The sequence below is a fragment of the Leucoraja erinacea genome, chromosome 35, assembly GCF_028641065.1.
Source record: "Leucoraja erinacea ecotype New England chromosome 35, Leri_hhj_1, whole genome shotgun sequence".
Taxonomy (NCBI): Eukaryota; Metazoa; Chordata; class Chondrichthyes; order Rajiformes; family Rajidae; genus Leucoraja; species Leucoraja erinaceus.
The window spans coordinates 15,109,532-15,130,052 of NC_073411.1; the positions used below are offsets into that span (position 1 = coordinate 15,109,532).

A 20,521-nucleotide genomic window follows, 5' to 3' on the forward strand; every position below is an offset into this window, starting at 1 on the left:
TTTTGTTCGATATTTTGCTCAAATGTTAAATGTGAGGTCGTTAGTCTTTGCTTCCTGCAGCGTAGGTAACAATGCACCCTGCACAAAACATTTAGTTTTAATTAAATCACATAGCAAAGATTGGAGTCTTAACAGGTGAATAATTTTAAATAAACCTTCATGATAATTTTGAGTTATGCTTATTGATGGTCACGTCTAACCTTGCTTTTCCATTAATGTTTTTATTATAAAAATATAAAAATTAGAAATAAGGATGACGTTGCATTGAACCATAAAGAGAAGAAGATCTCAGTCGTGTCAGCTGTAAGACCAAAGTTTAGGAAGTCACTACCATATAGAATGGTTAATTTGTGGAATTCCCTGCCACAGAGGGCAGTGGAGGCCAAGTCACTGGATGGATTTAAGAGAGAGTTAGATAGAGCTCTAGGAACTAGTGGAGTCAAGGGATATGGGGAGAAGGCAGGCACGGGTTATTGATAGGGGAGGATCAGCCGTGATCCCTATGAATGGCGGTGCTGGCTCGAAGGGTCGAATGGCCTCCTCCTGCACCTATTTTCTATGTTAACACAAATAGCAGAGAAATGTTGAAGGAACAGTTAGAACAGCAGAAATAGTCAAAGCAATAGTAAGATATGGAGATACAAGGAACTGCAGATGCTGGTTTACAAAAAAAAGGCATGATGCTGGAGTAACTCAGTATGGAATGGAAGTTGAGTTTGGTTATTTTGAATGGGATCAGGCTTATGTGAAAACCAACTAGCGGCATGGTTGAATCATATAGATGATTTCTATTCTGTATGCAAGATAGGCGACATCAGTAATGAGAAAGACAGAATTAAAGATTCAGGTTAACGTCAGGTCAGCAAAACTGACTTTTGATTTTCAACTATCTCTCTCTGTTAGCTGTGCACCATCAGTTGTCTCTGTAATTCAGCCAGAGTTTGGGGACTCGGGCATTTTTACACAGTTAAACACGACAGAGTTGAGCAACACTAGTAAGTTTCCACCAGTCCTGTAGCCAAAGTTGCAACCATCAAGGCTTTGGTTACACTCCTTTAAAGAGTGAGACCATGAAGTGTCGTGAAGTATTAGACCCACGTGACTCAGGCATAACATACTCACTCACTGGGCAGAATGTTTTCCTAATGATAGGACAGATCTTGTTGTCTGCATAACTCCAGTGCACTGATTGTTTCATTTTCCACTCCTTTGCTTCCTTAAGGAGGCTCCAAGTGTTATTTTCCTGTGGGTCAGGAGTACGTACTTGTTAACTCACTTAGCATCTGAAATAAAGGCTATGCTTCTGGTGTTCAGACCAGCTCAACCTTATAAAAACTCTCTTCTTTGAAAATGTCACCTGCATCTTGAACTGCCAGGCATGAAAGGGTAAGTGTAGCAACTTTTATAAACACAAAAATGAAGGGAAAGTTACTGTTTTTACATTGCAAGTAGTCAAAGGATTAACTGATCATTCACTTCATCAGGGAAACTCCTGTGATAAATAATAGGGCATCTCCCTTTGACAATAAATGTATTTCAGAGATCAGATCAGATCAAATTTATTTCAGCTCAGATTAGTTTGTTATCAGATATACCAAGGTGCAATTAAATTCATGTGTTGCACACAATAAACAGGCATACAGTATTGATAAATACATGGGTGTACAGGGGGCAGGGCAAGGGGTTGAGCAAACAACCGTGACAGGTGGCTGTGTTGAGGGTCAGGGTGGAGGAAACATTGTGGGCAATTCTAATCAACTGAGGTCTGTCAGTCAGGAAGTTCAGAAGCCAATTGCAGTACATGGATAGGACAAGTTTGCAGGGATATGGACCAAACACAGGCAGGTGGGACTAGTGTAGCTGGGTCATGTTGGCCAGTGTGGGCAAGTTGGACCAAAGGGCCTGTTTCCACACTGTATCACTCTAACTCTGTGGATACTCCCTTTGATTCCCCCCCCAAGGTTCAGAGGTTTAGAGATGAGTTTGTCAGTTATATGATGTTGAACGCTGAGCTGAAGTCATGTTGACGTAGCTGTTCTTGTTGTCAAGATGATCCAGAGCGGAATGTAGTGCAAGAGAGATGGCATCTCCCATTCCCTATTCTTCCTCTAGGCAAATCACAGGGGAATTAGACTAGTGTTCGATGGTCAACATGAACTCAGTGAGCCGAAGGGCCTGTTTCCACGCTGTATCTCTAAAACTAAACCTAATGCAAGGTTTCTGATTAGTTTTGGCCTTTATTGTCTTTGTTGGAATGTAGCGATCACTGCAGTTCTTGATGAAACTGGTTACTGGCGAGGTATAGCGTACTCATTCAGGCTGGATGAGGTTCTCTTGAACATGTTTCATTCCACCGACTCAAGGCAGTCCCGAAGTGGAGCCTCGTTCTCCTCAGACCACTGAGTTAATACTCTTTTTTTCTGCAAAGGTATTATAAAATGGTGTATAAATATAAATGTTATGCTTTGCCTGCATGAGCTCAAATGGGACAAAAGACTTCCTCCAAACTGATGTTTCTAGCAGCTGTTTGTAGACATGAAACATGTTTGTGAATCACAGCATGGTGGGAGACATTTGGCCCATTGTGTGTATTCCAGCAACTGCAAGGCAGTCTAATGGTCCCATTCCCCCATCCTCTCTTCATAATCTAGCATGTTAACAAACTTATTCAAGTACTTAAGTTATTTTTAGTTTAGTTTAGTTTAGAGATACAGCGCGTAAACAGGCCCTTCGGCCCACCGAGTCCGCGCCGACCAGCGATCCCCGCACACTAACAATATCCTGCACACACTAGGGACAATTTACAATTTTACCAAAGCCAATTAACCTACAAACCCACACGTTTTTGAACTGTGGGAGGAAACTGGAGCACCCGGAGAAAACTCCCGCAGGTCACGGGAGAATGTGCAAACTCCGTACAGACAGCACCCGTGGTCAGGATTGAACCCGGGTCTCTGGCGCTGTAAGGCAGCAGCTCTACCCGCTGTTGCCACCAAGTTCCTGTCGTGATAATCTGCCTCATGCTCTTCCTTCCTCTGGTAGTTCATGCCATATTGTCACCATACAAATATTTGTTTTGTGCCACCACTGGTTCTTTTGGCAATTACCTGGTCCTTGGCTCCTCCACCAAATGTTTGTGTCCAGTTGCTCCATCCATGTCCTTCAGGATTGTAAATACCTCTCACGTGCTTGAAATCTCTGCTCTGGGAAGAAGAACAACCCTGCATCTCTATTCTGTTCTCAGTCCAGAATTAAAATCCTTCATCCCTGGAATCAATGCTACTCATCATTTTCTGAAAATAGACACTAAATGCTGGAGTAACTCAGCAAGACAGGCAGCATCTCTGGAGAGAAAGAATGGGTGGCGTTTCGGGTTGAGACCTTTCTTCAGACTGAGTTTTTCTGTATCCTTTTCTAAACTGTGGTGCCCAGAATTGGACTTGTGCTGTGGCTGAAGCAGTGTTTTATAAAGGTTCCTCATTACTTCCTTGATCTTGTACTCTCTGTCTTTGTAACAAAGCCAGGATTTCACATACCCATTTTAGCCGGCATATTTTAGGAGCATTTTCTTTGAATTGTTCATGATGACATGGTATTGGTTTGAATGGCTAGTTCCACATTGTATGATTTATGTGAAACAGTTTGGAGGAAATAATTTAGTTTAGGCTGCAATCATTCCTGGTAGTTCTGAAAATGATCCAGATATGGACCAATATGCTGTCTGGACTGGAGTCAGTCCCATGTTCATACTTGTATAAGTGCTGCTACTCCAATCACTTCATTAATAGTTTTCACAGTATGACCAGCCAGCGTGACTTAAAATCCTGCAAAAAGTGCTGCTGTGTGTATTCGATGGCTTTTAAGTGATTGTTCACTTTATTCACCTAACCATTACTTTGTGCAGCGAGAATGAGCACGCAAACTGCTGACAAAAGTTCTAAATCCCTTTTTAAGAGTTTCTAGCTGTCTCCTTTTGAGTATCTCTGAAGCTAATCTTTGAATAAGAGAGAGTGGAGTGGAGCCTGGAGTGTTACTCCTGCCGGGTTAATAGGGGCTAATGAAGTTTGGGTTCCACTGTTTGTTTTCTTAATGAGTCTAACGCAGAAACAAAGGTTACCGGGAAGCACAGTGCTGAAGTGATGGGCCCCTGTTGTGAATGCATTTTGTATTGCTTTGGTTGATGGGTTTATATCACTAACTATAATAGATGTTTTGAGTTTGTATATCAGTGAAATGATCTTTAAAATATTGTCTCACTTCCTATTAAAATGTATTGTCCACATGGGGTTTTAATAGTGCTCTGTGATGGTATGTGATCTACAGACTTCAAAATATTCCTGATAGACTCATCTTTCTGGCCCTTTTCACCCATTGTTGTCCTGCACAGATTATAAAGAATGTGAAGAAGGGTCTCGAACAGAAACGTCACCCATTCCTTCTCTCCAGAGATGCTGCCTGTCCTGCTGAGTTACTCCAGCATTTTGTTTCTATCTTCACAATGTGTTGAGTAACAATTTGGCATGAGAAATGAAGGAGTAGAAAATCTTATCACATTCTGAGCCATCATACATTAAACATAACAGTGGTTTAGATACAGTCATCTAACAGTTAATTAGTATTTCCAAGATTTTGATTTAGGGAAGAATGTTTGTCAAGGCCCCAGGAGAGGTTTCATAAAACATGGAGACTTTAACATAAATTAATCTAATATGGAAAAGGACATGAGATGACTTGAAAATAAAACATGGCAGTAATATTAAAAGGAGTTTCATCCAAGGATTGAAAATATAGAATCAATGTGTGCGTACAAAGTAATAAAGGGCTGTTGTAAGATTCTCTCGCGGAATAAAGATAAAAGACAAAAAGTGGTGAAGTGGTGGCTCACTGGAGCAGTTAATGATGACGGAGATTCAAAGGAAACTCTTAGATCTGATCTAGAGCTACTTAAAATCTACATTGATTATTTTATTGAGGGCAATGTTAAATTCACCCATTCTGATATTGATTTGATGCTAGCCGAGATGTTAAGGTGTGAGAAAAACGTAAAGATCTGCAAAGAGTTAAAATTGGTTATGTGCTTGTCTAAGTAAATGCCAAATGAAGGATAATGTGGGTACGTGTGAAATGATGCTGTGATATGGAGAATGGAACAGTTGAATAATGTTAGAAGATGCTTGGGCAGGATTTCAGCATCAGCAAAGGGTAACCAGGAACTGAATAAGGAGATAGTTATGCATGAGAAGAAATATTAAACCCAATTGCAAAAGACGACACATGTGGAAAGGAAGAGATTACTGAAAGTAAACTGGGTTCCCATAGAATCTAGTAAGAAGAAAAATAAACTACAATGAAGATTCAAGAAAGGATAGAGATAGATCTACTTTCAGAGAAGATAACAACAAAGGAGGAATTGTGGGAACCAAGTGTATACGAGAGTGAGGAAGTAGTGTACATTAGTTAAAAAAATACTTGAGCTAAAAGCTGGTAACCGCAGACTTAACGGCCCCTCACTATCGTTTTAAATGAGAGTCTGCAGTCAGGGTTAGTAAAGGATTTCATCTTTCTAAACCCTCTTGATTCTAGAGTGGACCTCACGTATTGAAAGATAGGAAGTGTAACCTTGCTAAATAAGATCAAAGAGAGTGATGGAATATAACTAAAATAAGTTTGACCAAAAGGAAGAAAAATGTCAAAATGTTTTATTAAGGACATAGTAACAGGCCCGGGAAAGGTCAGGTAGGTCAGTATGGTTTTGTGAAAGGAAAATTGGCGAGGGAAAAATCTAATAGAGATTTTACTGGCTAAAGATCGTAGAGTAATAAGCCGTAGATACAGCGGCTTGCAAAAGTATTCATACCCCTTGAACATTTCCACATTTTGTCACGTTACAACCACAAACGTAAATGTATTTTATTGGGATTTTATGTGATAGACCAACACAAAGTGGTGCATAATTGTGAAGTGGAAGGAAAATGATACATGGTTTTCATTTTTTTACAAATAAAAAACTGAAAAGTGTGGCGTGCAAAAGTATTCAGCCCCCCTGAGTCAATACTTTGTAGAACCACCTTTCGCTGCAATTACAGCTGCAAGTCTTTTGGGGGTATGTCTCTACCAGCTTTGCACATCTAGAGACTGAAATATTTGCCCATTCTTCTTTGCAAAATAGCTCAAGCTCAGTCAGATTGGATGGAGAGCGTCTGTGAACAGCAATTTTCAAGTCTTGCCAGAGATTCTCAATTGGATTTAGGTCTGGACTTTGACTGGGCCATTCTAACACATGAATATGCTTTGATCTAAACCATTCCATTGTAGCTCTGGCTGTATGTTTAGGGTCGTTGTCCTGCTGGAAGGTGAACCTCTGCCCCAGTCTCAAGTCTTTTGCAGACTCTAACAGGTTTTCTTCCAAGATTGCCGTGTATTTGGCTCCATCCATCTTCCCATCAACTCTGACCAGCTTCCCTGTCCCTGCTGAAGAAAAGCATCCCCACAGCATGATGCTGCCACCACCATGTTTCACAGTGGGGGTGGTGTGTTCAGGGTGATGTGCAGTGTTAGTTTTCCGCCACACATAGCGTTTTGCATTTAGGCCAAAAACTTCAATTTTGGTCTCAATTGACCAGAGTACCTTCCTCCACATGTTTGCTGTGTCCCCCACATGGCTTGTGGCAAACTGCAAACGGGACTTCTTAAAGCTTTTTTTCAACAATGGCTTTCTTCTTGCCACTCTTCCATAAAGGCCCGATTTGTGGAGTGCATGACTAATAGTTGTCCTGTGGACAGATTCTCCCACCTGAGCTGTGGATCTCTGCAGCTCCTCCAGAGTTACCATGGGCCTCTTGGCTGCTTCTCTGATCAATGCTCTCCTTGCCCGGCCTGTCAGTTTAGGTGGACGGCCATGTCTTGGTAGGTTTGCAGTTGTGCCATACTCTTTCCATTTTCGGATGATGGATTGAACAGTGCTCCGTGAGATGTTCAAAGCTTGGGATATTTTTTTATAACCTAACCCGGCTTTAAACTTCTCCACAACTTTATCCCTGACCTGTCTGGTGTGTTCCTTGGGCTTCATGATGCTGTTTGTTCACTAATGTTCTCTAACAAACCTCTGAGGCCTTCACAGAACAGCTGTATTTATACTGAGATTAGATTACACACAAGTGGGTAATTAAGTGACTTCTGAAGGCAATTGGTTGCACTGGATTTTATTTAGGGGTATCAGAGTAAAGGGGGCTGAATACTTTTGCAAGCCACTGTAAGTAGGAACTAGTGAATATTGACTATTTGTATTTTTAGAAAGAATCTGATGAGTAATCATAACAGGATGAAATTGTATGATTTTATAGAACAGTACAGCACAAGAACAGGCCCTTCAGCCCACAATGTCTGTGCCAAACATGATGCCATGACCATATCTTGTCTATCTGCACATAATCCATATCCCTCCATTCCCTGCATATCCATGTGCCGATCCAAACGTTTCTTAAATTGTTAAAAGGGTCATGCCATTATTGTATACTTTTCCTTATATTTGACCTCCTAAATTACGACACCTCACACTTGCACAGATTAAACTCCATCTGCCATTTATCTACCTGTTTCTGCAGCTGATCTATATCTCACTGGTCCATTGACCCCAGCAATCTTGGTGTTGTCTGCAAACTTTAAAAGATTACATATGGAAGTTGTACACAGGTTAGGTCTTATCTAAAAGAAGATATTTATCTTTAGAAGTGTTGGAAATAGGAGGTTATACTGGATTGAATCTTATGGTGAGAGGGCAATTTGGAAAGTCTATATTTTTTTCAGTTTAGAAAAATGAATAATAATGATATTGTAGACACAAAAAGCTGGAGTATCTCAGCGGGACAGGCAGCATCTGTGGAGAGAAGGATTGGGTGACGTTTCGGGTCATTACCCTTTTTGGCTATCTTCTGTTTAAACCAGCAGCTTGCAGCTCCTTCTTACACAATAAACATATTGAATTATATATTTTAAAATCCATTTTGACAGGGTGGATCATGATACTGACTCCCTTGACTGGAAAGTCCAAGAGTAGGAACTATGATATCAGATTGAAGGTTTGGTCATATAGATTAGAAGTACATAATAGCAACAACATTATGCTTGACCATGAAGTGTTTGATGCATGTATTGAAAACTGGGATTAATAGAGCGTGTGATCACATGATGCAGGAAGAGGATGGGAATGTGGAGTTGATGAAGAGCCTTTCCCATATTGGAATTGTGGAGTAGGATAAGAGATGAATGAATGGTCTTCTATTATCGGGAACCAAGAGAGCTCTCTTGGCAATATCACATCTTCATACTGAACCGCAATGCTGACACACATTTCACATTCCTAGAGACGCAAGAAACTGGAGATACTGGAATCTTGAGCAATACACAAAGTACTTTGGAACTCAGCAGGACAGGCAGCATCTGTGGAAATAATGGACAGATTCGGTTTGGGACTCTTCTTCAAAATGATTTAATATTGCTAAGTGTTTACTGCGGAAAGAAAAAACAATTGGCAAGACAGATCTACGGAAATGTTTATGCTTCACGTAAGCTTTCTCCAATCCTTCTTCACTAGCGTTCTCTTTGATCCTCTGCAAAACTGAAAAGGGAAGTAAGTGCAGGGCCATTTAAAATCACCCTTGGCACCACTTCAACCATTTAGGTTTTAATTAAAACAGTTCATATTTGCAGCCATGGAACTTGAGTTGTATAAATCCTCAATGTAGAAAGGCTTTATACTTTTTAAAGTAAGATCCATTATGTCAGGTATACCTACAATACAGGCTGAAGTAAAAATGTTGCCAGGCTATGGTTAACCTTTAAATCAGCAATTGTCACAATGCCACACTACCGTCTGCATTGAATCCCATCGTGGCAGAAAGAGAAATAGTGAGATCTTCAAAGACTCAGTGTTAACTGGTCTCCAATTTCTTTCATGTACAGAAATGTTTTTGTACATAACATAAATTACATTTTAAAATGCAATCACTAAATGGGATTGAATCTTTTGTTACCTAAATTAGCTCTGGGCCCTAACATATATGTGTACAGTGATGATAAACAACATGGTTTGAGGCTCTGTACAAAATTCTTCAGTGCATTCGAAGTCTGTGAATAATTATAACTCTTGTTAATTAAGGCTTTAAGCAGACAATTGAGGCTGGCTTTACGTTGTGTGATACAGTGTGGAAACAGGCCCTTCGGCCCAACTCGCCCACACCGACCAACAATGTCCCAGTTACACTAGTCCCACCTGCCTGCGCTTGGTCCATATCCCTCCAAACCTGTTCTATCCTTGTACCTGTCTAACTGTTTCTTAAACAATGGGATAGTCCCAGCCTCAACTACCTCCTCTGGCAGCTTGTTCCATACACTCACCACCCTCTGTGTGAAAAAGTTACCCGTCAGATTCCTATTGAATCTTTTCCCCTTCACCTTAAACCTATGTCCTCTGGTCCTCAATTCCCCTACTCTGGGCAAGAGACTCTGTGCATCTACCCGATCTATTCCTCTCATGATTTTATACACCTCAATAAGATCTCCCCTCATCCTCCTGCGCTCCATGGAATACAGACCCGAGCTACTCAACGTCTCCCTATAGCTCACACCCTCTAGTCCTGGCAACATCCTCATAAATCTTTTCTGAACCCTTTCAAGCTTGACAATATCTTTCCTATAATACGGTGAACTGAACACAATATTCTAACCGAGGTCTCACCGACGTCTTATACAACTGCAAGATGACCTCCCAACTTACTATACTCAAAAGGCTTGAGTAACCCAGCGGGACAGGCAGCATCTCTGGAGAAAAGGAATAGGTTGCAATTTGGGTCGAGACCCTTCCTCAGTTCTTTCTCCTTTCTACTCTCAGTCTGAGGAAGGGTCTTGACCCAAACGTCACCTATTCCTTTTCTCCAGAGACGCTGCCTGTCCAGCTGAGTAACTCCAGCACTTTGTGTCTATCTTTGGTTTAAACAAGCACCTGCAGTTCCTCACGACACTTCCTTTCCCTTCATGTTGCTGTGGAGTCTGAGGCATCCGTTGACTTAGGGAGCCGCACAGTCATATAGCATCAAAACAGGCCCATGCTGATTTGTGGGTAGATTTTCCTTTAACTGTGTTTCTTAATGTTCATCCCATCCATCCCCACCTCACTCCCACACAGCTGCTCACCACCTTACTCCACCACCTCACTCCCACACAGCTGCTCACCACCTTACTCCACCACCTCACTCCCACACAACAGCTCACCACCTGCTCACCACCTTACTCCACCACCACCACCACCTCACTCCCATCCCACACAGCTGCTCACCACCTTACTCCACCACCTCACTCCCACACAGCTGCTCACCACCTTACTCCACCACCTTACTCCCACACAGCTGCTCACCACCTTACTCCACCACCTCACTCCCATACAGCTGCTCACCACCTTACTCCACCACCTCACTCCCACACAGCTGCTCACCTTACTCCACCACCTCACTCCCACACAACAGCTCACCACCTTACTCCAACATCTTACTCCCACACAGCTGCTCACCACCTTACTCCACCACCTCACTCCCACACAGCTGCTCACCACCTTACTCCACCACCTTACTCCCACACAGCTGCTCACCACCTTACTCCACCACCTCACTCCCACACAGCTGCTCACCACCTTACTCCACCACCTCACTCCCACACAGCTGCTCACCTTACTCCACCACCTCACTCCCACACAACAGCTCACCACCTTACTCCAACATCTTACTCCAACACAGCTGCTCACCACCTTACTCCAACATCTTACTCCAACACAGCTGCTCACCACCTTACTCCACCACCTCACTCCCATACAGCTGCTCACCACCTCACTCCACCACCTCACTCCCATACAGCTGCTCACCTCACTCCACCACCTCACTCCAACACAGCTGCTCACCACCTTACTCCCACACAACAGCTCACCACCTTACTCCACCACCTCACTCCAACACAGCTGCTCACCACCTCACTCCAACATCTTACTCCAACACAGCTGCTCTTTGCATATCAAGGATCTTCAAACTAACCAGTTCATTTTGTTTATATTATTTTGGAAAAATGATGTTTGCCACGCAAAGGTTGCATTGTCCAACTGCTTGGCTGGAATTTAAAGATTTACAAATAATATACCAGTCTTTTATGAAAATACACAAATGTAGAAATCATTTCAATTTATTTAACAGCTTTAGGCTACAAAAACAGCTTTAAAAACAATTAATATTATATAGACATCTTGTTAAAGAACTCTCATATAACACCTTAAGGCACAATTATTTACTAAAATAGCACACAATTATTTTTCGCTCAATTGAAAAAATAGACCTTTTTTAGAAATGTTATATCACAGCTCTATGTTCTGTATATTACATAGGGCATTATATATTCAGCATTCCTTGACCTGAGTTGCAGATATGCACAATAAAACAAGAACATGCTCACATGACAGTGATTTACCGAGTTAACACACACATCAGATTTTCTCTCAGTGCTAGAAATCAGTTTCCAATTCTGATGTAAGATCTGCAGATAAATATTCATTGGATTTTTTTTTAAAGTGTACTTCCAGCATTTTCTGTCCCTATTTCAGATTTCTAGGGACATTTGAATTTAAGAGTGGCATCATCTGAACAGACTAACAGGCAGAGGCTGCCCCCTGGTGGCTTTGTTAACCAAGGATTGTTTTTGAGATTACTGTATAGTGCCAATGTACAGATATCACAATATAACTGCTTTGATTCAGCAGTTCTGCAGCCAAGCTCACCTTACGCCCTGCAAATGGACAACATCAAAATCCCCTAATTTCAAAATACGATTTGCTCCTTTATTTTCACCATCTTTCTACTAGATAGATAATGAGTTGAGAAAAAAAGTTGTTGAATAGTCATTGTTTGACCAAAAACAACCTCATTAATTGCAGTTAAACCTGTGGAAGTGAACAAGTTGAGATCTGTTAAAAAATATTCACCCAAAAATATTCACTGCTGCTGCCGTATCTAGGTATCTAGCTCCTGTATGTATCTAGCTCCTGTATGTATCTAGCACTATAGGTATCTAGCACTATAGGTATCTAGCTCCTGTATGTATCTAGCACTATAGGTATCTAGCACTATAGGTATCTAGCACTATAGGTATCTAGCTACTACAGGATGGGTGACACTGGCCATCCTGTGAAATCATTCTAACTGTGTTTGGGATCGATTGGGTTCATTTGTCAATAGCAGATTTGGGGCAATATTTGGGTTTTAAAAGGGAAATGTGAGGAAATAAACATAACCCTCATTATAACGGGATAAAGTGCCATAATAACTATAAGCTTTCACTGTTTTATTATCTGATACTGGCTAAGTGAGGAGAGTTGGATCGATGTGTCTGTACAATCAATATGTTGGCTTTCATTGCAAGAACATTTGCGTTCATTTGAGGCATCTTGCTCTAATTAGCTAGAGTCCGAGTGCAGCTAGACCTTGTGTTTAAGTCTGATGTCCTTACTTAAGGAAGGATAAACCTACCAGATTGATGCCTGGGATAAGCAGACTGAGCCCCACTGCAACTCTGTGCATTTCATTTAGATTACCTCTCGCAGTTGCAGTGGGGCAACAGGGTAGATATGTGGCTGTGATGATCAAGAACCAGAGGTCACAGTCTAAAGGGATCGGCCATTTGGGTCATAAATGTCTTCATGCAGAGGTGAATTAATCTTTGGAATTTGCTACACAATGGGCTCAATTTGTTTTCTGTAGCTGTTACACCATATTCTGTACTGTTAATTTTCCCTTTTGCACTACCTGTTGTACTCATCATGTATGGCATGAGCTGCCTGGGCAACATACAAAACAATGTTTTTCACTGTATTTTGGTACATGTGACACAATAAATCAAATAGCAATTCCAATTGTTAGGTATATTTAGAGCAGAGAGATGACATTATCATCATCAATGACCCACACTACCCTAGTCATGCTCTCATTTCACTCCTGCCATTGGGTAGAAGGTACAGGAGTCTGAAAACCATGAGTTCCAGGTTCAGGAACAGCTTCTTCTCAACAACCATCTGGCTATTGAACACGACAACTAAACATCAACTAAACATCAAACTATGAACTGTCTTGGTTGCACTCGAGACTTCTGGCCTTTGTTTTGTTTTACACTGATATTGGGTCTTTTTTAAGTTATTGAACATTATTTGCCTGTTTATCGTATTATCTATTAAATACTGTGTTTACAGACCTGTTATGCAGCTGCAAGTAAAAAAATCCATTGTGCTGTTTTGGTACATATGACAATCAAACACTCTTTCTCTCTCTCTGTCTCTTGAGATGGGATATGGGCTTTTTTTTTTAGGACAGGCATTTCACAGGGTATTTCTCATCATAAAAAATCTTTAAAGAACTTGAAACTGCAGAAATAATTCCAGTTTTGAAATGAAATCCTCTGTGTGGTTAACGCTTAGAGTAATTCACATATTCACTTTAGCTTTTTATTTCTCTTTGTTCTAGTTTGTGGAGTGATGTCCAGTAACACACCAATAAAAACCTGCTAATTTCTGCCCAAACTTATGTGGCAATAACTACAGTGCATTTCCTGAGAAATTCTGAAATCTATTTCATTTTGCTAACAGTGAATATTTCATTAAAATTAATGATAGGTTTTGGTTCCAGTGCAAACACTTACATTCCATCGCTGGAGTGATACACTCATTGTAATCAGATTACAATTTGGTTCCAGTGCAAAAGCTGTCCTACTCTCAGTCAGCCTGTCAATGCAAAGTTGATGGAGAAGTTATGATTGGTCTAAAAGTTGGGAACTCCCTATTTGCACTCCCATTATGAGTGACCACATTAATCCCCATCGTTACTTTGAATCACCAACTAAATGCCTTAAAATAAATCTCCACACAGCTTCCTTCTGTGTGTACATTAGCTCCAATTGACAGACTAACAAGGCTTGTCAGAGGCTCATTGGCCTTATCCATTCAGTAGCTACATCATTTAGACGATGATAACCTCTGGTTTCTGCCTTAAATAAAAAGGAAAGAAAGTAAAAATGCAGCATGTGCAGGGATTGTTTGGATTTTATGCAGTCGTATAAAACAGATGTTGAATTTGCAGCCCATTTTACATCATTCCTATAATTATTTCCATGGAAGTTGTTGAGTATAAAATGGGCTGTTGACTAACATTATTGTGCAAAGTTGAGATATCTCTTCTGACCTGCTTTTGATAAAATGCAAGCATCACAAAGAGTAATTGTAAAATAATGGAGAACTGGACCAAAAGCAAAGAAAAAGCACAACCTGCTTTGTTATTGCATTGTTCCTTTTCCATTCTAATAATGATCTTTAAACCCAGTGGAGGTCTATGAAAAGGAGCCAATTTATGACAATATTTCAACTGTAGTCCTGTGCTCTGCCTTGCAACATCTGCTTGGCTTTTCATAGCGGTTTATTTTTAATTTAGATTTTCTTCCTCTTTTTTTACTCTTTATGCAAATATTCACTAGAGTGGAGATTGTAGTTGACTACAGTTGCTTTTCATAATGACTAAATCTTTGGAGGTCTGCTAATATGTCAAAATATAGAGGGTTTACCCAAAGCCTGTCTATAGATGGAACTTCCAGCACAGAAACAGGCCATTTGCTTCAACTCATCTGTGATATTTATGCTCAACAGGAATTGTCTTCCATCTGACTTTGTCTAGACACATATATGACCAGAGCAGGGGTGGTCTTTCATCAATTTCTCATCATAGTTTGCCACAAAAAAAACATACATTTTCCAGCAGGTTTGTAACCAACAATCACCAGCTGAAATCCTTGCTACATTAGTTCGATACTTCCATTCATTCCATACAGATCATGATGCACTAGGCAGTGTATCGCTAGGCAGTGTTTTCACCCTAAACCTCTGCTGAATTATGAAGAAGTTTCTTTTGAAGTCTTCTACTTAGATTGTGGACGCAGCCAGATCATCACTCAGACCAACCCCCCTTCCAATGACCATCTACACTTCACAAGGCTAAAAGCATCATCAAGGACCAATCTCACCTCGGTCACTCCCTCTTCTCCCCTCTCTGATCGGGCAAGAGGTACAAAAGTGTGAAAACGCACACCTCCAGATTCAGGGACGTTTCTTCCCAGCTGTTATCAGCAACTGAATCATCCTCTCACCAACTAGAGAGCGGTCGGTCCTGACCAACTCTCTGCCTCACTGGAGACTATCGGACTCTATTTAATCGGACTTTACCATGCACTAAATGTTATTTATTCATCATGTATCTGTACACAATGGATATTGTAATCATGTACAGTCTTTCCGCTGACTAGTTAGCACACAACAAAAGCTTTTCACTGTACCTCGGTACACGTGACAATAATAAACTAACACATGACTGAGCCAGGAGGCTCCAAATGTGGAATGTGCAACATAATAAAATGACCTTTAAAATTCATAAAAGAGATTACAAAAATAAAATACCTCCCCGCCCCCACCCCCCATCTCCCCATGTTGGTTCCTACCATTTTACCTCATATTTTCTTGACCATTTTCTTCATGTATTTGCTTACCGGAGTCAGATTTCCACAGGTCACTCAATCCTTTTATATCAATGTATTTTATATACGATAATTTTTATATTAATTTTCTATGCCTGCTCGGAATAATTTTCCTGTAGGTCCTTCGCTCTGATACATTTCTCTTCACTTTGACAACCGGTACCTGTTCTTGGTTGAGAGATGGACTGGAATATGATTTTTTTAAGTTGCATCCTTCTCCTTCCAAGGTGTTAAACAGCTGTGCTTCCAATTTGTCCAGATCGTCAGTGCCTTCATTCAGCTTAATTTTTAAAAGCTTCACATAAGTTTCAATTCGACACTTCTGCAAAAATTAAATGGATTTAAATCATCAAGCGTAGGTTGGTGGATCAAAGCACATTGTGCATCACACAAGAGTAGCCAAAACACCATGTACAGTTTGATTTCCACATTGGACGATGGTTAGATAACGCTGAAGAGGGTGCAGAAAAGATTTGAGGATTCAAAAGCTTCCCGCTATTAAAAACTACCCCTAAAACAGCTCTTCCATTTTTCCCTATCCAATTCTCTCCATTCCTCTTTTCCTGAAGTTAAACACTCTAATATTAATTTCACTATCAATGCAAGTTGCAGATTAACCAGATGATGTAATTCTGATGTAAAATCCCACACCTGTTTTTTACTCTCTCCTGATGCGACATGATCTGCTCAGTATTATCACCAACTGCTCCCTTTGGCATCTCACAGTCACCAACTGTTCTCATTCATCTCCCTCTATTTACAGTACCCAGGTCAGATCAGCAATTCTGATCAGCAATCCAGGACAAGAAGGCTCTGCAGAGAGTAGTGCGTTCAGCTGAATGCACTATGGGAACTTCACTCGCCCCCCTGCAGGAACTATACATCAGGAGGTGCAACTCCAGAGCAAACAAAATCATGGGAGACCCCTTCCACCCCTGCAACGGACTGTTCCAGCTGCTACGGTCAGGCAAATGCCTCCGTTGCCATGCGGTGAGAACGGAGAGGTTGAGAAGGAGTTTCTTCCCAGAAGCCATTCGGACTGTAAATCTCACCAGGGACTAACTTTACTGAACGTTTTTCCTTCCAATATTTAATATGTAAAATAATATGTGTGTTATGATTGTGTTTATAGTTTGTTTGGTTGTTTGTCTGTTTGTCTTTTTGCACAAAGTCCGCGAGCATCGCCACTTTTAATTTCACTGCACATCTCGTATGTGCATGTGACGAATAAACTTGACTTGACAATGATGAAACATCTCTCGCTCTCTCTCACGTGGAGAATTCAATGTTCATACTTTTAGTTTGTAAATGCATCTGCCATTTCTCTGCCCGTATTTGTAACTGATCTATATCCTGCTTATCCTGTGACAGCCTTCTTCAGTGTCCACGACTCCACCAGGTTTTGTGTTGTCTGCCCAACCAATCCGTCATTGTTATGGATCACAAACCCAGCTCATGCCCACATTTTAAAACCTTACCTCATATTCAAAATATTCCTGCTTCATTTTGTACTCCTCAAACTCCTTTGCTTTGCTTTTCTTGTCTGGAACATTCAGCTGGTGATCATCAAGATCGTCCAATATCGACTGCAACATGGAGTCATGAGATTCAAGCTGTGCCTCCTGAAACAAAGCATGAAGTTCATCGATGAGACAAGTGGGTGCCTCGGGATACAGGGAGGACAACCAGGGTGGGGGCAGGAGGGGGGAGAGAGGGCTTATTTGAAATTAGGGAAATCAATGTTCATACTGCTGGGCTGTAAGTTGCCCAAACGAAATATGAGATGTTCCTCCAATTTGTGTGTGTCCTGAGCCCAGGACAGAAAGCTCAGTATGGGAATGTTTGGCAACCGGGAGATTGAGTGGGCCAAGGCGGACTGAGTGTAAGTGTTCAGCCAAACGATCGCCCAACCGAAGCTTGGTCTCTCTGAAATAAAGGAGCCCATTCTACGGGCAGGGTAGATGAGGATACTGTCAACTTTCGGAGTGCTTTGTCGTCTTTAACTGTATTAGTTTAGTTTATTTTATTGTCACGTGTACCGAAGTACAGCTTTTTGTTGCATGCTAAGCAGTCAGTGGACTCTACATGATCACAATTGAGCCATCCGCATACATGTACATGATAGAGGGAATAATGCTTTGTGCAAGATAACATCCAGTAAAGTACGATTAAAGATAGTCCAAGGGTCTTCAATGAGGTAGATAACAGCTCAGGACCGCTCTCTAGTTGGTGAGAGGACGGTTCAGTTGCCTGATAACAGCTGGGAAGAAAATGTCCCTGAATCTGGAGTTGTGCGTTTTCATACTTCCGTACCTCTTGCCTGAGGGGAGAGGGGGGAAGAGGGAGTGAGACTGGTCCTTGATGATGCTGCTGGCCTTGCCGAGGCAGCTTATTAAAAGTAGTAATACTGATGTTGTAGAGATTTTTGACTTCTGTGTGATCCCAGTACCGGTAATCCTTGTGTTGTGAGTGTTCAGGTAGCGAAAATTCACCCTTGCAGAATTCACTAACTCAGATTCCTACAGAATTTATTTGATAAAAAGTAATTAAGTAAATACCAAATTTATTTTATTCAGCTTGCATTTCTTGATGCACATGCCGAAGACGTGACTTTGCGTTGTGGAAATTCATGATCCAAACCATCCATAATGCTGGGGGCACCTGCAAATGAGCTAACCCGTACAATAGGTTTGCTGAAGATTGCTTCAGCTCCACTCACAAAGCATCAACAAGAATGAAGCCAAATTATGGAAGAAGAATTTGTATACTAGTGATCCTAACTCATTAATGTCAGAAGCTGAAACATTTTTACTACAGGTACCTGTGTTTGAAGAATAAATATCGACCAGGATATTGGGGATAACTCCCCAAATACTATCTCAAAAGTGGTGTTGGATCTTTTTACATCCAACTGTCGGATTTTAATCTCAGCACCATGATGGTCCCCGAAAGTGATCTCCTTAATTTACACTAGCTTATGATTCAGAGTTCAGATTCTGCCTGGCTCTGGAGCCAGAAACAGGAAGACAACTAAACAAAGAACGGAAGAGGGCGATCTGTAGTGACCAAGAGCAATGCAATATGTCAAAAGCATACACATAAAAAATAAACTAACCTAAGGGAAGAAATAATTGAGGGTCAAAGATATATCTATTAATAGCAAGCATCTTGTAATGGATGATAAAAAAAAGTGGGAAAGGTGACATTTTACAGAGAGATGTCCTCTAGGAGGGAAAGTCAACATGTTTGTACCCGACCAATGTTACCCAATTGACCAGTTATTACCAGATCTCAGTGGATTTTTATAGCTACTATTATTGTTTTGGAAGGAGATATTTTGGTAGAAATAACACAGTGGAACTAAAATACGTCAATGTACCTCTTTCTGTTTAGAGACAGTGGCTGGGTATATTGGTCGACTAAACTTCCTCTTTGAACCAATAGCTGCTGGGAATGGAGGTGAAGAAAACATGGCGGCCACGAGATTGACCCGGGTGATCCACGAGTTCATCTGTTCCGCACTTCTGTTGGAGTTAAGAAACAGCATTATTGATGTACTTTGAGGAACTGAAGTCTGATTACTTTCAAATTATTGTTGCCTAGCTGCTTGGTTGGGGAGCAAACACTAAGTGAGAGGATCGAACTGGTGCAATGACTTTATTCAGGAAGTCCACAATGATAAGGTAGCAGGACATGTTATTTTTCTCAGTTTAAGGAAGTCTGGATAGGCTGGGTTTGTTTTCCTTAGAGTGGAGAAGACCAATGGGGACTGATGAAGAGGTAACATGAGGGGCATAGTGGGGTGGGGACAGACGTGAACTTTTTGCCAGATAAATGGTGCAACGAGAAAGACACAGATTTAAGGTAAAGTTTAGAGGAGGTCAAATTAAGCATTTTTTGCACCCGGGGGCATAATTCTTGGCACATTTAAAACTGAGATGAAGAGAAAGTTATTATTTCCAGATGAGGTAACTCTCCACCCTTGAGGCCCGTGGAGACCCAGTCATCGAGCAGATTGAAGGTAGGTTGTTAAACGTTTTGGGCACGGAATCAAAGGATGTGGATATGAGGAAGGTGAACCTGATGTAGTGGAACAGTCATGCTATTCCTGAATGACGGAGACTCAAGCATTAGATTTGAAGCTTTTGGCATTGTTACAGAGCTCTAGGGGCATCTGGTGGATGTGAGAATATGGCAACATAGTGCTTAATTTACCAGATTAGCATCCAGAGTTCTAGACGCTAATTTTGAGACATAGAAATATGAATCTCACCGTGTCATAGAACGTAGAACATGTCAGCTGGGAAATTTAAATTCAAGCAGTTAACTTAGCCAGCGATAAAAACTAATCCCAATTAAGAACTGTGATTCTGTTTACAGTAGAATATTTTTACTGTCACCAGTTTGTCATAAAATCCCATCTTGTACTGTTGGTACTATTTGTCATTCTAAGTTTTTATTACAGTAAAGTTTAGATGATACTTACTGAGCCTGGAATAAAAAGATTCGCCAGTCAGCAGTCTGTAGACGGAAAACGTGAGGGCGTTTGTTATATTCAGCAGCTTTGGTTGCCAGTGAGTGGTGAACGCTGATCGCCTCCTCTGACGACTGTTTATCAGGCATGTATTCATCCTAGGAAGAGTAATGACATATTACATTTCATTGCTTCTTGAATGACTAGCTGGTTATTTCGACTTTAAAGATACAGCCTGGAAACAGACCACGCCCACCAGTCCACTAGCACTTTCCTACACACTGGGGGCAATTTACAATTTACACAAGCCAAATAACCAACAAACCTGAATGTCTTTGGAGTGTGGAAGGAAACTGGAGCACTTGGGGAAAACCCATGCACACAGGGAATATGTAAAACTCTGTACAGACAGCACCCATAGTCAGCATTGACCCGGGTCTCTGATGC

General features: G+C 41.1%; 1 protein-coding gene across 3 annotated transcripts in view; it reads right to left on the reverse strand.

Moving 5' to 3' along the window:
- Positions 1–345: 345 nt before the first annotated feature.
- LOC129713421 (uncharacterized) overlaps positions 346–20,521 on the reverse strand; it is a 46,801-nt gene continuing 26,625 nt past the window's right edge. For 2 of the 3 annotated variants that reach the window (XM_055662464.1, XM_055662465.1), the window contains 6 exons: positions 20,087–20,232; positions 18,980–19,124; positions 17,079–17,222; positions 15,764–15,922; positions 3,108–3,203; positions 346–2,420 (listed from right to left, as the gene is read on the reverse strand). In XM_055662464.1, coding sequence (XP_055518439.1) covers positions 2,346–2,420; positions 3,108–3,203; positions 15,764–15,922; positions 17,079–17,222; positions 18,980–19,124; positions 20,087–20,232 — 765 coding nt within the window. In that variant the 3' untranslated portion in view covers positions 346–2,345. The other variant, XM_055662466.1, reaches the window with a different exon arrangement.